The following is a 20,058-nucleotide window of genomic DNA, read 5'->3' as shown; positions in this document are numbered from 1 at the left end:
GAAACAGCTGTGTTTTAAAGTGTATTTCAGTTTAGCTTTGAAGTAATGTGGTTGGCTTGGAGAGGATTTAAGTTGCACACAAAGTCAGAGAATGATGTCGACCAACAGAGAAAGATAAATAAACCTACAGTGGAGTTCTGAGATTTCACATGGTGATGTTTTTTTTGTTTTCCTCACTGTGTGTGTGTGTGTGTGTGTGTGTGTGTGTGTGTGTGTGTGTAGAAGTTTCAGGAAATCGAGGAGACCCACCTGTGGCAGATAAAACAGCTGATCAAAGGTTACTCACACTCCATAGAAGACACCCATGTTCAAGTGGGACAGGTAAGCCTTTTCTTATATTTTAAAGTATAAATATAACAATAAAAACTTTATTTATACAGCACCTTTTAAAAAGAGTTTACAAAGTGCTTTGACAAACAATGCAGCAAAAGCAAGGCAAGAAATAAATGACAACATGCCATTCAGTGTGTCATAATTTAGGACCCTTGTGTCCACTGAATGTACAGTCATTGCCAACAGTTTTTTTTCTTTTTTTTCTTCTTCATCAGACACGTTTAGTTAAGCGAGATGCATAGTTAGATCCTCTTGGACTCAATTTGAACAAACAATAAAATAGAAAATAATAAGATTATTATCATTAATATTAATAGTAGTAGTCCCATTGAGGGCGCACGGCCAAGACGGCAGCAATAGTGTTTCAAACAAGATACACACACAAACATTTCAAACACAAAAACAAACCTACAGTATTTCAAACATACATGCAAACACGTACAACATTACATACACAGCATTATCACACAGAGCATTGATAACAAAAACAATACATTTCATGTCACCTTTTTTTAGATCAGCTTTTTTTTTAAGGACCAACTAATCATCCTGCTCTGCTTCAGGTCCACGAGGAGTTCAAGCAGAATGTGGAAAACATCGGCATCGATAACCTCATCCAGAATGTTGCGGAGCAGAAGGGCACGGGCAAAGACAGGCCAGGTACAGCTCATCTCACCAGGATGAGGCTTTATTTCAGTTTGTTTCCAGTAGGTGTGAAATAACCTCACAACATAAATCAGCAGCTTACATAACTGATATGTGAATGCACCCACACTGACAACAGAATGGTGGAGGCGGAATAATTCATAGTGACACAAAGAGTGAGTGAATGGTTCAACTACGTGCGTATATCCGTGTGTTGGTTTTCTGAATGTTTTTTATTTTGATCAATCTGCCTGTCATCTGTAGCTGTGGTTGGCTTTGAGGAGTACATGACAGCTTTGCCACCAGAAGGCGGGAAGAAGAGTCGAGCAAAAGCCTTCAGGATCCCCGGCCTCGGCAAGAGGGACAAGGAGCCGGACTCTATGTGAGTGTGTCCACGCACACACACACACACACACACACACTGATATTTAGACAATGTGATCTTAATCTTTGTTCTTTGTTACTGGCTTCAGTTTGAGTACTTGTTGATAAATGAAAACAAAATACATCTGTGCGTGTGTTATTTTGTATTTGCAGAGACTCAGCTGTGCCGGAGACACCGGTGAGTATCACATATAACTCGAACTAGAACGCTGCAGCTTCTAAACCGCTGACTCAACTATCTGACTCCTAAAGCTGCAGTTATCCCTGCAGACAAATGTGTTGAAGAGACCCTCTGCACAGTGGGAAGACTGTGTTTTTTTGGGGGGGGGGGGGGGGGATCGAAAGAAAATCATGTACAAGTGTGTGTTTGTGGAACGAAGTTGAGCGGGAAATCACGAGTGTGTATTAATGGCTTGACTGACGGTGTGGGGTTTCCCAGGTTTATTTCGGGACTTCTGAGAAGAGGTTTCTGAGATGCTTTGGCAGCGACAGGGTAAATGCGTAACTGCATATGACTGTTTGTGTGAACGGGCTTTGGACGCTGCCATCTAACAGGAGAGTAAACGGTGTATGCACACACTGACACAGTCCATTCACGTTCTAAGTTCAACATTATAAAAGTCAGCAAAAGTTGCATTAATACTGAATGATGCTTAAGTTAACCCGAAAAACAAGCGAGTCTGCTGTCTTTAGATCATAATAGTGTGCTAATTGTGTTTTCCTATAAACGCGTATGGCTTCGTGGGCAACCGAGTAGCTCACCTGGAATGCTGTTGCTGTTGCTCTCGCTTTCCCGCCACCCTGTCTCTCTTTGACTGTTTTAACCAATAAGTGGCAAATTCTCAAAACATGAATCAGGGGCTGGATAGACTATAGTCAGGAATTTAGGGCAAAGTGACAGCCTGCACTACTTGAAGCCGCTTCTAGTGACGTCTGTCCTCTAGAGGGCAGAAGAGCTTCAACACAAGCTGACTGACCAACATCGCGGACATATCGTCGCCTTATACATTTGTTATTATGAGTAATGTGTTTGCTGTATCAATTTGAAAATGTCTACTTAGACATCAAGCAGACAAAGTGATCGTCTCTTTGACCGACTGAGATCTGTTTACTGGAATCAGATCTAATCAAACACCATCTGTATACGTCCACACTCTGTCTAAAAATAACTGCTCCCTCATGTCTTATTTTGAATATCATGTGACTGCAGCTGACATGTGTTCCCACATCCAAATGATCTAAATCAAACTGAAAGCGCACCTGTGTCTTTAGCACGCAGCTGTGTTTGACCTGTTGGTGTAATAGCAGCTGAAGTTAGTTCCCGACTCGCACCATCAACCTTGGTAGCGTCTGTTTGCTCCCTCACACGCGCTGATGGAAAGCTCTCAGTGGTACACGTAGAACGTAGGAGTTGAACAGTGTGACAAAGCACTTCTGTGTGTCGGATATGAGAATTAAGTGCCATTTGTCTCTGTGTTGCTGACCCAGCTGATGTCTGACTTCCTCTCTTTCTCCCGTGTGTGTGTGTGTGTGTGTGTGCATATAGAACTCACTCCTGGAAGTAGATGATGAAGGATTTGTCATCCGAGCTGACAGCACACCCAATGATATCCTTTTATCTGCTTACACGTGTTCTGGCAGGATAATTCAACACAGTATCTGATTATAACTTTTTAACGTTTCCTTCTTTGATTAATAATTGCTTTATAGTCATTCTTTGTTTGAGGTGAACCATGTTGGTGTCAACAGATGTTTGTGCCACATTGAGAGTACAATTACAAAAGGAAAAACACAAGCCACTGGAGCTCTGCTGGATGGATGGACATAAGTCAAAAGATCTGGTGTTTGCCCTACAAGTTCATCTCAACAGTTCTTATTTATTGGTAGCCTCTGTTAGTCTGCCAACAGTCAAAAGTATTCAGTTATATGAACCACAAAAAAACTTGAATCTAGATGTTAATGTTAACAAACTTGAGCCTTCTTTAAGTTCACTTCAGTTGGAAGGTAAGACTTAAGATGTCTGAAGGATTTCACAAACCTATCTCGCTCACGTGACTGCTGCATTTTGCTCCAAATGAAACCTCACGAGACCACTGAATAGACTCTAAGAAGGCACTTAACTAAAGTGGAGGCGTTTTTCATTGTTGCGTAGTCAGAAGTTTGGAGGAGAGAGGCGGGTTTAACCAATTTAGTGACTCAAATGGCCACATTCATGGCTTCATCAACTGTAGAGCTCTCGACAATAATAGAGGTCTCTAACCTATTTGTTGACTGAAATGATTGGATGCATCCCCCTCGTTAAGTAGAGACGAGGTAAACGCCTGCATGGGATGTGAGTGAATTGTCCTCTTAACCGAACGCTCCCTGATCCATCTGTCAGCAGCAGCTCTCCGTCCTGACTGCTCCGAGATAACAACTCTTCCTGACTTTGTCATCCCTCACGTCGAGCCCTCCGCCTGCTCAGAATAAAGGGTTCACGTTCATTAAAATGCCCTCATGCTGCACATGTTCTTCAGTTTCTCTGAATCTTCTAATGAACACAAATGCAACTCTTCCAAGTGCAGCAGAGTGCAGTCCAAACGAAGGGGAAGGGGAGGTGACTTGGTGCTGCAGGATGTGGCGGTTTGGCTATTTGAAGCTCTGCAGCAGTCACCTCCAGCACCCTCTGTGGTGCTTCTGCATCTGTTTTCATATCTGTCTGCTTGCCTGCACTTCTTACAGTCTTACACTGAAACAAAACTCTATTTGCTCTTCAAGGAAGTCACAGCATTTGTCCAAATAGTAATATTCACTCATGAACAGGGGAGAAAATACTTCCACCTGCTGGTTTTTAATGTACTCTCGTGAGTTTCAGTCTCATATTAGTTTTATTTTTGAATATTGTTCTTGTTGGATTCTACAGTACGTCACAATTTTGTTCTTAAAATCTCACATAGCACACAGATTGAAGCGATCTGTATAAAATAATAATCACACAGTCAGTACTTTTATCAGAGCATCAAATCAGCAGTTTACATTTAACTTCTATCATTTGAATCATTTTAAATGTAGTCATTGCGTACATTTGATGAAAGTCAATTGTATGAATGACAGAGTGGTTAAATGTGATATTTACTCGCTTTTCAGTAATCTAACAGACGCTCTGCACATTGTCCGTAATTCAATTTTTCCCTTATTGCTTGTGGAAACATAACCGTAGTGCTCAAGAAGTAATTATGCTTCTCACTTTTGTAATGTTGTAAATGTGCAAGGTCATTCTCTTCATGTACTCACTATACAGGGGAAGAGATGCACATAAAAAGACAAAAATCGGAAAGTGCAAGTAGTATAAAGTTCATTAAAATGAACACGCACTCTTTGCATTAAGAGTTTTGGATGATGAAACTGTTGAGTAGTGTAATGTTAAACAGGGCGCTCCCTTTGTCTCTCTGATTGCCAGTAATGCTTTCCTATCTTGATGTGTTCTTGCCAAACATCACTTTTCATTCTTTGCATACAGTCTTGGCTTGTTCTCCTTGACCACCCTCTCTTCTTCACGCTGCTCTGAGATGAAGGAGAACAACTTCTACTCCAGTGACTCGGACTTTGATGACGAGGAGCCCAAGAAGTTCCACATCCAGATCAGGCCGGTCGCCAGCAGCAATCGCAGTAACTCCGCTGCCACAGAGAAGGAGCTGAAAGCCACCGTTGGGGCGCTCACCCTGCCGCCCAACAGAGTGGTCCGGCAGCAGGTTGTTTGTTTTTGTGCTTCTGTTTTATGTTCTGTGTGTTTCAGCATCCCTCTGACAAGACATGAGCATTTTCCCCAATATGCAGAAATCTAAAACTGTGGTAAATATTCTTAATGCAGGTTCCCCTTACTTAGCTAATCCCTGATCCATATCCATTCCCCAAAGAAACTCTGGATGTAGCTACGTGTACCTCACCTTTAGAATATTTACCTCAAATACTCTGTCCTCAAGGTCTAGAAGGAAACACTCAAATCTCCACCTTTTCTAATGACCAACAAGTAAAAAAGAAAGTCAGACTTTACATGTTTATGGATAATTCCTTCCAATATCATTCTATATGTTCCTTATTGCCAACAACCCTCATGGAAAAACCAAACTAACAAGTAATTGATCCTACTGACTACTGTCTTTTTGTCCAATAACTATTAAAACACATCACTGTTCCACTGGGATACATGGGTTCCATATATTATCTTGAGTTGCTTTAAATACCCACTACAGACCTAAATGCATGTTAATTTGCAGCACTATTAATTCCTATTTGATTGACTAAAATCTACAGTGTCCAGTTGTTGTCTTAATAATTAGGAACCTGTAGTCAGAAAGTACTTGGACTGATTCATTCATTGTTTTGTTTCTTTCTGTCTTTCTATGTTTCTGTTTTTGACAATAACAAACAAACAAACATAGACCAGCACCATCCTTTTCTTCTGCATGAGTCCACTGTATTGACCCAATCTGTCCCCCTCTCCTGACTTTCAGGTGATAATCAAGCGGCATCTCTCCAGTAAGTTCAAACAAATGTGTATGAATGTTTTCTTTCTGATTTTGGAGTCATTTTTAGTGTTTGTAAATCAGTTACAAATGTCCTCCCTGTACTGTGTCTTATAGTACAGACGTCTGAAAGCTGTTTTCTGTTGTGTGTCTGCAGGGAACTCGAGTACTGCAGGAGGTCGATCAGAAGAGGGCGAAGTTGCCTCCCACGGGGGTGAGTCTGGTTTTAGTCTCTCATTTTCAGTAACTGTCTGTCTAGCTCTTCTTTGTATTTATTTTAGTATGGAGCTGAAAGTTTATGATTCAACTATGAATCAGGAAATAACTCTGGGACTTTCTGGACGTTCTACGGACCAAAAGAGGATGAGCAAGAAAATTATCTAATTTGTTTCGTAGTATTAGTATCATCTAATGTCATGTTACTGCAATAGAGGTTTGAAGTTTCTATCCGTACATTTGTTTGTGGTTCATTTGAAAAGGATGAAGACCATTTCTCACACACGCTCGCACAGAACCACATCTGTAGGATTCAAGACATGTTTTACTTCCTGCAGCGTCTCTCTACCTCCAGCCTGTATCGCCATGGTTCCCTCTAGACAGAAAATCTCGTCACTGGCTGACCTTGCATGGACAGCCACCCGCCATTAGTCACGCCCGGCCCTCTGCTCGTGCTCCACAGCGTGTTTTATCAACCGAGAGGTTTGTTAGCCGCCAGTAGGTTAGGCTGGAGGCTACAACCTGCTGCTCCACTGCAGCGGGGAGTCTCTCTCGCTTAAGTCCAGAGGCAGCAGGGTTAACGATGAGCATCTGATTAAAGCAGTTGCTCTGCAGCGGTGGCTGGAGCTGAGTGAGACCGGGCTAATTGCTGGTATTTATCACAGAGAAAGTAATGGGTTTTCCCTCATGTTGTCCTACCTCAGTCGATCTCAGCCTCCCATCAACGCTGCGACGAAGAACACCATGCTGCTGATTAGGAAACAGTCTCTGCAGTGAGCCTGTATCTCATTGTGTGTGTGTGTGTGTGTGTTACAGATGGAGAGCAGGAGGGCCTGCGCAGGTCCACTTCCAGTCCTGATCACAGCAGGTGAGATTGCTATAACCTCCATATCTCTTGTCCATCTGAGTGGTGGAGAGGTAGACTTATTTGAAAGTTAAATTGCATCATCCGTGGCCTTTTCAGGGGTTTGAACAGTGGCGGCTGGTGGAAAATGTTCTAGGTAGGGCCATCTTATCAATTTCAGCAAACATCCCAGTATGATTTAATGCAAAAGAATGTAAGTATGAAACACGCATTATTACTTGGCAGTTAAATATTTAACATGTATTCCAACACGAAAACAATCAGTAAATAACACTTATATAATATAATATAACATGTTTATTTGTTGAGATGCCCCTATGGACCTTGTTATAGGAGGTAAAGATCAGGAGAAGTAAACATGAAGTGTAATTATGAATACTGATGTTAAATTAAGCTATGATGAGTTTTCACTGTTCATTTAACATCTCTATTACATGTTGATGCCTCCATGACCAAGTTAAGCAGATGAGACTGAGGACAACTATGTAGAAGAAAAGATGTTCACTTTGTCTAATATGTAGCTTGACAGAGTTCTCATGTGTGTCCTGGTGTTCTCATGTTTCCTTACCTCCTCATCCCTCACTCCCTACCCTGGTGTTCTCATGTTTCCTTACCTCCTCATCCCTCATTCCTGTAACTGTCCGTGCTGGATCCGTCCCCGTTGTTTTAAAAAGCTAAATACGTTATTAGCATGACGTCATCCAGCTAGCCAAACCTGTCTGGTGTTCAGCTAGTACAGAAGCTTCATGTACTGCTTCCCTTTCCCGCGAGTCTGCTGTCTGATTGTGAGGTCAGGCTGATCTGATATCAGCTCTTTGGCTGCAGAATCTCCGCCAAAGTTCTCCTCTCAAACGCGTCTTGGAGGAGGAATGCTCGCGCTGACGCGCTCGCCTGTAGAGACTTCTCCTGACGAGAACGCGCAGCGAGGGGGGCTGATCGTTCTGGCCCCAAGCTGAATCTATTTGAGGGCGCTGATTGGCTAAATTGTATGTCACTCATTTATATCTTGAATCAGCAATTGGCTAAACTGCTTCATAGACCCGCCTCTTTTGGGCCAAAACGATCAGGCCCCCCAAGCTGCACGTTCTCAGAGTGTCGTAGACGAGCACACAGGCGGAGAGGACGAGCAGGAAAAGCATATATTTTGCGCAGATATATCATATTTTACACACATTACTGGGTACATTCCATAGTTCAAAAACACAAATATTGACAATTTGTATAATTTATGATTATTATAATTTATTTATTTATTTAATTTTTTTGTGTGGCTCATGGTGGCGCCATGCCCCATGGCCCCTCTATTGACCAGCCGCCACTGGGTTTGAAGCTCCTCAGGTTTCCGTCACCGTCTTACCTTCGTCACTTAACTTCTCTCACGGTTCTCTCCTCCGTCTTCAATTCCTCTGCAGCTCAATTAGAGCACCAACGTTTACTTTTACTTAATTTTAGTTTTTAGTTTTTTTTAAAGAGAAACAAAACAGACCAGACCTGTCGATACCTAAACATTACACCCATATGTCTTATTACAACGTGGTCGGCATTGATCTGCTGCACCACTGTACTGGGACGGCGTTCCACAAGATTTTGAAATCTGCCTCCAGGAATTTGCTTCCATTCAGCCACAATAGTTTATTGTTAATGAGTTTCAGGGTGATGAGGTCTGGCCTGTAGTAGGCATTCCGGTTCATCCCAAAGCCGGTGGATGAGGTTTACATCCGGGCTCTCTGCAGGCCAGTCAAGTTCTTCTACACCTGGTTGTATGCGGGGAGGCATTGTCCTATTTAAACAGGAGAGAGTCTTCATCAAGCTGTTGCCACTAAGTTGGGAGCACACTATCGTCTGAAATATCATTATATGCATAAATATTCCCTTTAATTGGGACTAGCGAGCCAAACTCTGCATCATTGATGCAATAATCGTTAAAATATGCAGATAACGACGCACGTTATCAGACGGTTTCTCCTGGAAGACATTCATAGTGCCCCCCTCTGTTGTTTCCATGAACAGTGACAGAGATAGTTGTGTTAAGACTGGAGAAACGAGAGATCTCAGGAGAGGAATCCACCGTTGGCTTTTTTCTCACCTCCACATAGCTGGCCAGTCACAGTGTGATGTGGGCGTGAATATCAGATTGTTTGTTTCGGAAAGTTACGCAAATGGTCGGACACAGATACAAAAATGTTATCTTTTCAGAAAGTTACAGAGAAAAATGCACGGTTTGATTGCTGTTTATATTATTTCTTCCTCCATCCTTCAAAGTCATCTTCTCACACACCCACGCCACTTTAAAAAATATTCTATTCATTTACAAACTCAAAACAATAAAGAAACTGATACAAACGCATACAGTGGGTAAGCTTTTGAGTACAGGTGCTGCATCTTTGTGCCACAGGCTTAGAAAGCTCTTCTTAGTGCGTACCGAGCTGTGTTATAGCGCCATGGTTCAAGCCCACGGTGTGTTGTTATCCACCTGTTCCTGGGCAAGGTTTGTATGCCTCTGAGTGGACATGAAAAATGTCACGCCAGATGTTCATTGAGCTTTGTGCGATGCCACAATAGATGAGCTGAGGATCCATCTGCACTTTTGCATTCAGGGCAGGTTGAAGAGATTTATGGGTAAAATAATGTTGACGCAGGAGTAGTGTCATCTATTAACTTCCTCATATCGGATTAACTGTTCATTCATAAAACAGGAGTTTATACTCTGCAGGCACTTTACCCTAAGATCCGACTCCCAGGTTTCTTTAAGATTTGTTTGCCCTGTAAATCTACAAATCTGGATACTATATTTAGTTTTTGAGCTCGGGGTGTGCAGTTTTACAAGAGGGTGGGTATGTTTCGAAACTCTAACTTCCATTGGACATAGTTTCTTATCTGCAGATATGCCATATTTCTCTTTCAGTTGAGCAAAGGAGGCATGCCCACACTTCTGTTCTCACTTTCTCACTTCTCCTCCTCATCGCTCCCTCAGTCACTCCTCTACTCGCCCTGATTTTGTTTCTCCTTCCCTCCTTGTTTGTACCAGGTTGAGCTCCACAGCGTCTGGTTCAGACAGTCTGTTCGGACCGCCGCTGGAGTCGGCCTTCAAGTCCAAAAGCTTCGACGGTCGGGAACAAATCAGAGAGCAGAGCGCTTTTGGTGCCTCTGAATGTAAGAGTTGTGTATATATATTAGTTTTGTTCATATTGCTATTATTGGCCCAAATATAAGTAAATCCCCCCTTTTTTACAGTTTTTTTTGATAAACTAGTCTAAGTGGGGGGTTTTCCCTAAAATACTCCTCATCCTTGAAGCCTTATCTTTTATAAAAGTCAAACATGAAATACTTAAATTACAGAAAAACATAAATCCCACATTGCTGCAGCTTATCCAGGTACATTGGCACACATTCCTGATTACTATTTTAATGAACGATTTTCGGTGGCAGTTAGACTTTTTTTCTTTTTACTTTTTTTTAAAGTATAAACAAAAACACAAATAAGAGGCAATGACCCACAGTCAGATGAGGAGTACTTCATTTTCTCCAAATAAAGGCAGGAAATCGTATCAGTGAGTCACTTCTTAAAACGAGGACTGGAGGTTGATTTCCATTCCCTTCTAGCTATAATCATACAGAACATTCAGAGAAACCCAAAGTAGACATGTCTGGATCAATTTGTTCCCCAACAACTATACAAAATAAATTAAATATTTCCTCTCAAGCCCAGAAAAGACGAGTCTTTTTATACATACGTCCTATGATCCAATCAAGTCTGGTCTTTTAAAGTGTACTAGCTGAAGTCTCTTATTAATGGAAGACTTTAATCCTCCATCCCATCATCCTAAAGCTCATCAGATAACTCTGAACCAATTTCCAAGCCTCCTTAGATGACTAAAACAGATTGGGGTATCAGATGTTTACAGGTAGGTGATGTGTCAAACTGAACCAGAGACTGCTGAACAACATTTCTAACCTGCTGGAAACAAAAGAACCGACCACGAGAGACACCAAATCAGGCTGTAGCTGCCTGAAAGAGGTTGACAAAGAGCTCTCTGAGGCTTTTTGGGACTTGAACTTTCATGAATATTTAAATAGGCAGTCCTCGAATATCAATGACCCCCATTTTTCAAAATGTAATATCCAGAAGCTAATATTGTGATATATTTGGGCCAAAATGGTAAATTGAGTTTTCTTTATTTTAGTTTTTTGTACTGCAACTTTAATTTACCACTGAGTTCTTTGTGTCTGCCTGGTGTTGATCGCCGCTGATGTTCTGCTCTGTATTGATGCCCTGTGATGTGTTTGGTGTGTCAGATGCTGCCTTCTCGTCAGACTCCTCCTCTCCAGAGAACGTCGAAGACTCTGGCCTGGACTCACCTTCCCAGCAGCCCCTTGGGCCCTCCCCCGAGCCGGTGGGTTGGGCGGCTTGGCCTCCTGTGTCACAGAGTAAAGAGCAGATTCAAACACTGGGACGACCCGCGGACCCTTTCCTCTCTGCTTTCCGTGACCCCTCACCTGGTCGGAGTCCTCACCTGCAGGACAAACCTGCCAGCGTCTGGTCCGTCGCCTCGTCGCGTCCCTCTCGTGTCCCCCCAGACATGGACCTTTCATCCATGCGGTTCCCTGCTTTCTCCCAGTCACTCCCCCCGCCTGAGGTGGAGTTGTCGGTGTGGAACTGCAAACACATCCCCCCCGAGGACCCCTTCCTCGCTGCGTTTGAGAAGACTGTCACCCAGGAGACATTAAACCTGTCCGACGCCTGGGCGCGTCCGCCGCCTCGCCCAACCCAGGAGGGCAGGCGGATGGATGTGCGAGGGGAACCGTTCTCCATCGCCCTCACCGACACCAAGACACTCCCAACCCCCTCCTCCTCCTCCTCCTCCTCCTCTAATCGTAAAAACAGAGACAGGAAAAGAGACCAGAGCCTCCCTCCTCCTGTTACTTCTGATGACCCGTTTGCAATCACGATGATTGGCAGCCCAACGCACCAGTCGTCGCTGGCTGTAGCAGCCGGGTTAATCTCTGCACACACCAGCAGCAGCAGCAGCATTGGTGGTGGCGGCTCTACCAATAGCAACAGGCTGGTACTCTATGCTGATTCAAGCTCTTTGCCCACAGCTCAGTCCAAGAAGGATCTGATTCACTGGAACTCTTTCCACAACCCGTTCAGTGAAAGTGTCTCCGGAGGGCAGAGCAGCTCCAAAGCACAGAAAGAAGAAGGAGGAGGGGGAGGAGACGGAGGAGGGAAAGGAGACGGAGGTGGCGAGAGGAGGAAACATCGATCATCAGACAGTGAGCCACGCAGGAACGCCCCTCCACTCACAAGGCATTCAGGACCACAAGAGGATCTGTGTTTTTCCACAGATAAGGATCAAGACTGCCTGGATTTGAACACTCAGATATCGTGCAGTACCGGCTCGCACAAGGGTACTAATTTATTTCTTTAAAATCTTTTTTGACCATTACGTTTTTATTGAGGTTGTCAGCAAGTTCATCATTTTAGGGTTATAAGAGTAGACATACTAAAAGTGTAAAAAATTAAATGATTAAAACAATTTAAATGAGGTATATACAAAAGTGAGATATAGCATTAACATGAGGATCTTGGCTATGATTGAAATCTGAGTCAGTGTCCAAACAGGAAACTAGCTTTTAATCTAAAAAAAGTCATACGCTGCCATCTCGCCCATAACATTTACATGTATCCATTTCCAAAGCAACGTACATATCAGGTACAATCCAAGTCACAGTAGATCAAGAAGGAGAAGCAGAAGTGCTGCAACACTCTGTTCCAGGTGTATGAGGTAACACACAGGTGCATAGAAGGAGAGATGCATAGAAAAAGGAGAAAGAGATCATATTAGATGAGTAAGAAGAGAAGAGGTACCACTTAAAACAATTTGTAAACCCAAGAAGGATCCTGTTGAATCGAGTTCAGTATCTTGTTCCACCACAAAGTAAAGCAGCAGCAGTAGAAGAGTTTGGATTGAAGGTTTCTGCCTCGCAGTGACGGAATGATGAGTCAGCAGATTCGTACTGAATGAGAAGGGGCTAGTGAGCACTTTATAGGTGATCACTAACGACTTGAGCTTCATGGAGAGTAATTAAAAGTAGAGTGACATTTCGGACCATTTGAAGAGGTTTTGCTGTGCGTGCAGTCCTGCCAGAAGGGCGTCGCAGCAGTCAAGGCGAGAGACGGCCAGTGGCTGTACGAGGAGTCAATCATTCAAATCTGAAGTTTTAGCTGTTTACATAATTCACAAGGCTGTAATCGAACCAGCCATAACAACTGAAAATGCACATTATGATATATTTAGTATTTAAGATCTACTGCTTTAGTAAACCAAACCATCTACCCAGAACTTTCAGATCGAATATATGAATAAAAACATTTACAATGCAGGACGTTCACGCTTCTATTCCGCACTTCATCAGTTCGCTTCAGATTTCTAATTAAAGCACCTCTCTGCATTGAGTCAGCCTTTCTAATTAGTCAATCTGAAGCCTAATCTTTCCAGCCATCGTTAATTTAGTGCTGATTCAGCTTTCATTTGTTAAATTAGCTGCAAGGATTTTTTTTTTTTCCAATGCGTATTACCTCGATGACAGAAAGGCTTAGCTGGGATAGTTTTATGGTTATTATTCAACTGAGGATTTATTTAATCTCTGTAAAAAAACCAGGGGGAGCACGTTAGATTTGAAAAATGTCTCCAAACGAAACACTGAGCTCAGTGCTGCCAACTCTTTTCCACTGAACGTAGCTAGCAGCACCAAGCTTCAAAAGTTGCTAAATCTAGTAAATCGCTCCAAAAGCCACTCTCCCCAAAATGATCATAATGAAGTTAAACAACAAACATGGCTAGTGTTAGTACTCGCAGCTTGTGGAAGACTCTGGTGAGGCACAATAGATGCATTACATTAATTGATTGCTGTCGGGATGTAATGAGAATTTCAACAAATATGAAACAAAATTTGTTCTAAAATACATTACCCACCCTAGCATCATCATGGAAAATGAATGTCATATCATCATGAATTTTTTTTGGGGGGGGGGGGGGTCTTTCTTACTGAAGAGGAACATCTATGAAGAATATTCCGATACTAACAGGATGTTAAATCCCCCAATTAATCCAACACAAATATAATGTGGTCATGTTTTGTGCCAGCTTGTATCTGGCAGCGCGGCGTGTTCCGCTGCTCTCCGGCTGTTCTGAGAACGACTTCCTTCTGATTATAGAGGATGTCTTTCATGATCTAACTTGGGATTGTTGTTTTGGTGTGTTTGTAAGGGTCCAAGCACAACTTCAGACGGGACACGACTGAAGTGGTTGCAGCTGCTCCTCCGAGAGCAACCCGAGCCAAGAGGGCGTCGGGCCGACTCGGCGGCTGCGAGAGAGTAAGTTCACTTCTCAGCTAATTGACTAAATTCATATTTTCTTAACATTATGTTCGCCCTGATACTCTTGAATTATTTAGATATGAAGAGTATCAAAATTATAGACATAATCTGTCACAGTTTTATTGCAGACAATTGTATTCTGCAATAGGAAGAACTGAATGACTCTCACTCACTAGGCTTGTGATTCTGTATCAATATTACCTTTCTGGTGGTTCTAACATTTCTAAAATGTCATCATTGTTAATATTATATGACCAAATTCATGTAAACTGTATAAATGATAACAGCCCCACTGATGCAGTCGGTCAGTAAGTCTTCTATATGAAAATTGAGCCATTATTGCCAATTCTTGTGTTTCAGTCTCGGTCTCTGTGCTCCTCCCCGCTGCCGGAGCCCAGCCCCTCCCTCACCACCTCCTCCTCCTCCTCCAGCCCCAGTGAGTGGGGTCCTCAGGCCCGGGACACCGACTGGGGAGCTCAAAACCGAGCGCCTAGTCCCGTCAGAGCAGGCCAAGCCTCACCTCTGCCTTACCAGCACCACCATCAAAGACAGTGTAAGCCTCAGCGCATAAATAAAGTTCCACTACAGGATGGATGCTTAAAAAAGAAAGACATGGAAAACAGCAACTCAATTTAACAGTTAAAGAAACAAGATATGTGTTCATTAATGAGCTGTACATGTGCTGGCAGGCAGATTTTGTTACCTTCAAACAGAGCCAGGCTAGCGGGCAATTCCCAAATGTCAAACTATTCTTTTAAACGTGACTTAATGCATGATAACAGCAGGATTATCACGTTTGTTCTCCGCAGTGCAGCTGTCGCGAGGTCCCAGTCCCATTTCGCTCAGCACGCAGGAGGCCTGGCCGGTGGCAGCAGCCATAACAGAATATATCAACGCCTACTTCAAAGGGGGACAACACAACCGGTCAGCATGAAACCTTTTTCTGAAAGATCAAAGAAAAACACATGTTGCACATCCTCTGCTCTGAAGGAGGAACTCTGACTTTACTCATCAAAGTGTGTTTGCAGGTGTTGCACAGTGTTGGAGACGAGTCTGATTCCTGTTTTGCCCGGTGACGTTATTGTCCCGTTTGTGTCGGTGAGGTCGGTCACATGATCTACATGTCATGACAGGAACGCTCCCTCACAGCTGCAATCAGACTCCACTGGGGTGTTGCTGCTCATGTGTGGAGTCTGATAAATGATATCTCTTATTCTGCTGCATTGACTGGTGGGGTTCCGAGTGTATTAATTGTTTTGGGACGCTTATGAACAGGATTAATGTCGACTTGTGTTTCCTCCTTTCTCCAGCTGTCTGGTGAAGATCACTGGAGACCTGACCATGTCCTTCCCTGCTGGCATCACCCGGATTTTCACAGCCAACCCCAACGTTCCCGTGCTCAGTTTCAGACTGGTGAACATTTCAAGGATCGATCACTTCCTGCCAAATCAAAAGCTGCTCTACAGGTCAGCTGCCGTCCGCATGTTGAGTCACAACTGTGTTTTTAGCTGTAATGCAATCCTTACCGCCCTGCCTCTGTGTCTCTGCAGTGATCCGTCTCAGAGTGACCCAGACACCAGAGACTTCTGGTTCAACATGCAGGCTCTGCAGCTCTACCTGCAGAGAGAGGCTGAACTCAACCCTCAGGCCTCGTACTACAACATCGCGCTGCTGAAGTATCAGGTCAGGATTTCAAATTAGTATTCTCCATTTCTATTTTTTTCTGCATATTTGGGCCATTTTAATAAAAATTCTCGATATTAGGCGCACAATTAATTGTACACAAATTCTCCATTGTATCCTCAGGTGTCCTCTCAGGACCCGGGTAGGGCTCCCCTCCTTCTGTCTGCAGAGTGTCAGCGTAGCGGCACAGTGACGCGGGTGTCCCTGGATTACCACTGCTGCCCCGCCACCGCACCCTCCACCCAGCTCGCCGCTGTCCAGGTGCTGCTGCCGCTCGACCACACTGCCACAGATCTGCAGTGCCAGCCTCCCGCCTCCTGGTGAGTGATGATGTAATCATGGATGTGACGATGAGCAGTTTCTGATTACTGTCGGGTCAGTTGCCTGTAACCAGAGTTATGGTCTGCCCTGTTATTGACTTGATTGTTATGAGTATCAATAGAGGTATTGGAAAAAGTGAAACGACTTGATGATGGTGCTCTAAAAGTACCGGACTACACACTGATTGTCACTGGTAACACATCAATTAAGAATGTAAAGGTGACTCTGATGGAACAGGAACGGGAGAAAGGTGTAGACCAGGGATTCCCAAAGTGTGGCGCGCGAGCTGCCTCTAGGGGGTGCGCGAGAGGAAAAATGTAATGGTGGTCTCATGGTGTAATAATTAATATTAAATATAATTTTCACAAAATAAAAACATGAATGTAACTGTCTCATGTTTGTCATTCTGGTGTTGACGATGATATGTCCCTTGAGGGTTGCCGTAGCGAAGGCGCAACCCCCGCCTCTGGCTAATGGAGAAAACAATAATAGAGTAGCCGTGGGCTGATACAAGATGTATAATCTCCCGACTCCAGTTACTACTGTATGATAAGTGCCCTTATACACGAACCCAAGATGCTCAAGAGAGGGAGCGAAAAGGAGGAAGGGATTGCACATATGCCCATCGCGGAGTCAAAAAAGAGGAACCGAGAGAGAGAATCAGACTGGGGGAAAAAAAAGAGGGAAAATGATCTGTGTCTGGGCTTCACTTGGATTGCCAATGCAGTTTGCCCAAAGCCACAGTGTGTGGTGTGCAGTGAGGTTCTGCTAACAGCTGTCTGAAACCCTCTTATTTACGTCGCCACCTGAACACCAAGCATGCCAGTGCAAGTCAAAAGACCCTTACATTGTTTATATCGAAATTGGAGGAGTTACAAAACAGCCCAAACACAACTGCAGTCTCATTCTATGTGTGGTTAATTGTAAATTAAATGTGATGCAATCTGCCTCTGAATCTGTGCGTGTGTCCTCGCCATAATGATTGCTCTTTAAAAGTGACGCCTTGTGTAACTAAAAGTTATTGAAACTTTGTTGCAGTGTTTCAGGGCGTCTTCACACCTTCAGTTCGTTTGCTTTGTTCTGATTCAGGATTAATATGATACAATGTTTGGGGGTGCGTGAACCCGGTCGGGATGTAGAAGGGGGTGCGTGGCCTAAACAGTTTGGGAACCGCTGGTGTAGACTGACTTTTTATTTTCCTCTGCAGGAACGCTGAGGAAAGACGGCTGCTGTGGAAACTACCAAACATCTCCCCGACAAACCACAGCAAAGGTCAGAGCGCTGCTGCTCTCTTGTTACCTCTTTGCTTTCATTTCTTCTACCCCTTATTGCACGAGGGGAGTTTAATACAGAGGGTAACCTATGCACACACTCGCACCTCGTCATCTGTCTAACTTGTTTGTGTCAATCATAAGCTTCCATCTCATTCAAATTAGTGCTGCTTCTACTTCATTTCCTTCTTGTCGGATTCACATTGCGTCAGACAGGAAGTGAGTAATTAAGATCTCTGCATTCCGCATCCTTCTCTCCTAAAAAAAGCTAAAGTCTGAAGGCGTGTCATTACCTTTTAACAGCAGCGTTAGCATCTGAACGTGCCAGCTGCTCTCATCCACCAACACAAAGACGAGCATCAAATGTTCCTCTTTTATTCTGTCAAATGGATTGTGGCTCATATTTCACATCGTTAATGGTGCACAGATAAGAGATGATATAAAAGAACCTTTCAAAGCTCTATTTTAAGATGGGAAAGTCTCAAATGTAATAAAATAGCTTGAGCTTGACGTTTCCTTCACCTGACTATCAGACACCCACATTTATTCTTTTTATTTCATTCTTTTTTTTCATCTGAGGATATATTACTCCCTCGCTGCGAGGCTGCAGGCTGGGAGAACACAGAAAGAGACTCTTCATAGTTGTCAGTGATGAATGGGATTTAAAAAGTTTATCGTTAGAAGTCTTCTCCAGTTTATGAGCCAAAGACACAGCACTGAAAGGTCATCGTAACTCCTCCCTGAAAGATAATGTTTCTTTATGACTAAAATGTTCAAAAAGTGCTGTTTTGCATGAATAATGTCTGGCAGTGTTGGTCAGCGATTCATTCATTTTACTGGACGTCTTGTGAACCGTTTTGCAGCTCGATGACGACTAAAAATAAGCTGTCCAGTACTTAATACAAAAATGAAATGGAATAAAATACCCTTCGATAATATAAAAGTCAAAATAGTAATTCTAATAATTTAAGAAATCTTTTTTTAAGATAAGATTTGAGAAGTGATTTAGAAGTATTTCACTGCAGGGAAATCACAGTGCTGTCAATTCGTTGTCATATAATCCTGTAATGAACAATGTTCTCTCCACTTCTTTCTTCAGTCACGCTTGCATTCATACTCTAGCACTTTGGCAAGCAGCAGAAGCCGCATGTGTTAACTGTTCATCCATTACTTCGAGCTGTCTATTCAGACCTCTGCTAACAGGTTTTATCTTTTTCTTTCATCCTCAATGAAAGCAACAGAAAGTAATTTTGCGCTGTTGTGAAGAGCACGAAGAAGCTGCTTCTTTATGATAATCATAACGTTAATTATTAAAATGACTCTCTGTATTCGTGAACCTTATCCTTCATGTTGTTCTTGTATGGATGTCTCTTTGCCTGCTGGTGTTGTGCCAGGCTCAGGGACTCTGTGTGCCAGCTGGCAGTGCCTGGAGGTCCCCCGCGGTCCTCCACCCAGCCTGGCTGTTCAGTTTGTGGGCTCCGGGGCCTCTCTGTCGGGCATGGACGTGGAGCTGGTGGGCAGCCGCTACCGCATGTCGCTGGTCAAAAAGAGATTTGCCACAGGTGATACTGAACTCACACATCGATACACAAAGGAAATCATTTCACTTTATTGCTATACTGCATGTATATCTATATTTACAGTATACTATAATGCGTTGACATTGTTTTTTATGACATAATATATTATGATTTTTTTACATACTATATTGTGACTTTTTATCAAATTGACAGTCATTTAGCAGACGCTTTTATTCAAAGCGACTTACAATAACTGTATTCAACATCGGTATTCAAGTGAACTGCTTGTCACCAGAAGTCATAAGTGCATCGCCTCGTTTACACAAGCATCTAAGAGCAGAAACAAGCTAATACGAATACAATAGTAATCAAAGATGAAGTAATGGGATTAGTTTGGTAACTGAAAGATGTTCATTTTGAGTTTGTTAAAAGTGAATGTTTTCGCATACTGAATATGTTGGTTATTCAGTTTCACTAAATGATAAAGTTTCTGAAAGGTGTCTACTCATACTGTATGTGGACTCTGGGCAGAGGTGCTTTCTTTTAGTAAATGTATTCTGTTTTATAGGGAAGTACATGGCCGGCTGCTCCTTGTGAACCGTGTAAAGGACCATCACTGCAGGTTCAGAGAACTTTGCACTTTTTCCAAGTCCAGTGCCAGACGGAGGAGGAGAAAGAGGATTCGTGGTGAGAAAATAAAGCTGAAGACTGACAACTCAACCTTGAAGGACAATGTGCACTTACTTCTGACAGTGTCCTGCTGTTTTAGGACCAAGCCGTTTCTTCTTCTTTGCCTCTAATTTAAGTTGTGTGTGTTGTACACTAAATTGTCCTACCTTCGGCAGCAGGACAACTCTTTTCTATTGATTTGTCTCTGTTCAGTGTGTTCTGAATGTCAGAACCTTTCTTGGATTAGAGAGGAAAACATGTGAAT

At 43.1% G+C, this 20,058-nt stretch overlaps 1 protein-coding gene across 1 annotated transcript in view; it reads left to right on the top strand.

The window, feature by feature from the left end:
• fcho1 (FCH and mu domain containing endocytic adaptor 1) overlaps positions 1-19,872 on the top strand; it is a 48,008-nt gene extending 28,136 nt beyond the window's left edge. The window contains exons 8-27 of the mRNA XM_079267757.1: positions 223-321; positions 897-993; positions 1,243-1,360; positions 1,516-1,540; positions 2,909-2,969; positions 4,900-5,093; positions 5,856-5,880; positions 6,025-6,081; positions 6,900-6,951; positions 9,977-10,101; positions 11,245-12,357; positions 14,220-14,326; positions 14,690-14,882; positions 15,139-15,253; positions 15,640-15,795; positions 15,880-16,012; positions 16,136-16,332; positions 17,541-17,605; positions 18,999-19,166; positions 19,693-19,872. Of these exons, the coding sequence (XP_079123883.1) occupies positions 223-321; positions 897-993; positions 1,243-1,360; positions 1,516-1,540; positions 2,909-2,969; positions 4,900-5,093; positions 5,856-5,880; positions 6,025-6,081; positions 6,900-6,951; positions 9,977-10,101; positions 11,245-12,357; positions 14,220-14,326; positions 14,690-14,882; positions 15,139-15,253; positions 15,640-15,795; positions 15,880-16,012; positions 16,136-16,332; positions 17,541-17,605; positions 18,999-19,166; positions 19,693-19,721 (3,129 nt within the window). The 3' untranslated portion in view covers positions 19,722-19,872. The remainder of the gene's footprint in view (positions 1-222; positions 322-896; positions 994-1,242; positions 1,361-1,515; positions 1,541-2,908; positions 2,970-4,899; positions 5,094-5,855; positions 5,881-6,024; positions 6,082-6,899; positions 6,952-9,976; positions 10,102-11,244; positions 12,358-14,219; positions 14,327-14,689; positions 14,883-15,138; positions 15,254-15,639; positions 15,796-15,879; positions 16,013-16,135; positions 16,333-17,540; positions 17,606-18,998; positions 19,167-19,692) is intronic.
• The last annotated feature ends 186 nt before the right edge of the window (positions 19,873-20,058 follow it).

Source organism: Melanostigma gelatinosum (genome assembly GCF_949748355.1).
Source record: "Melanostigma gelatinosum genome assembly, chromosome: 4".
NCBI lineage: Eukaryota > Metazoa > Chordata > Actinopteri > Perciformes > Zoarcidae > Melanostigma > Melanostigma gelatinosum.
This window is presented reverse-complemented; position numbering and strand designations above follow the sequence as displayed.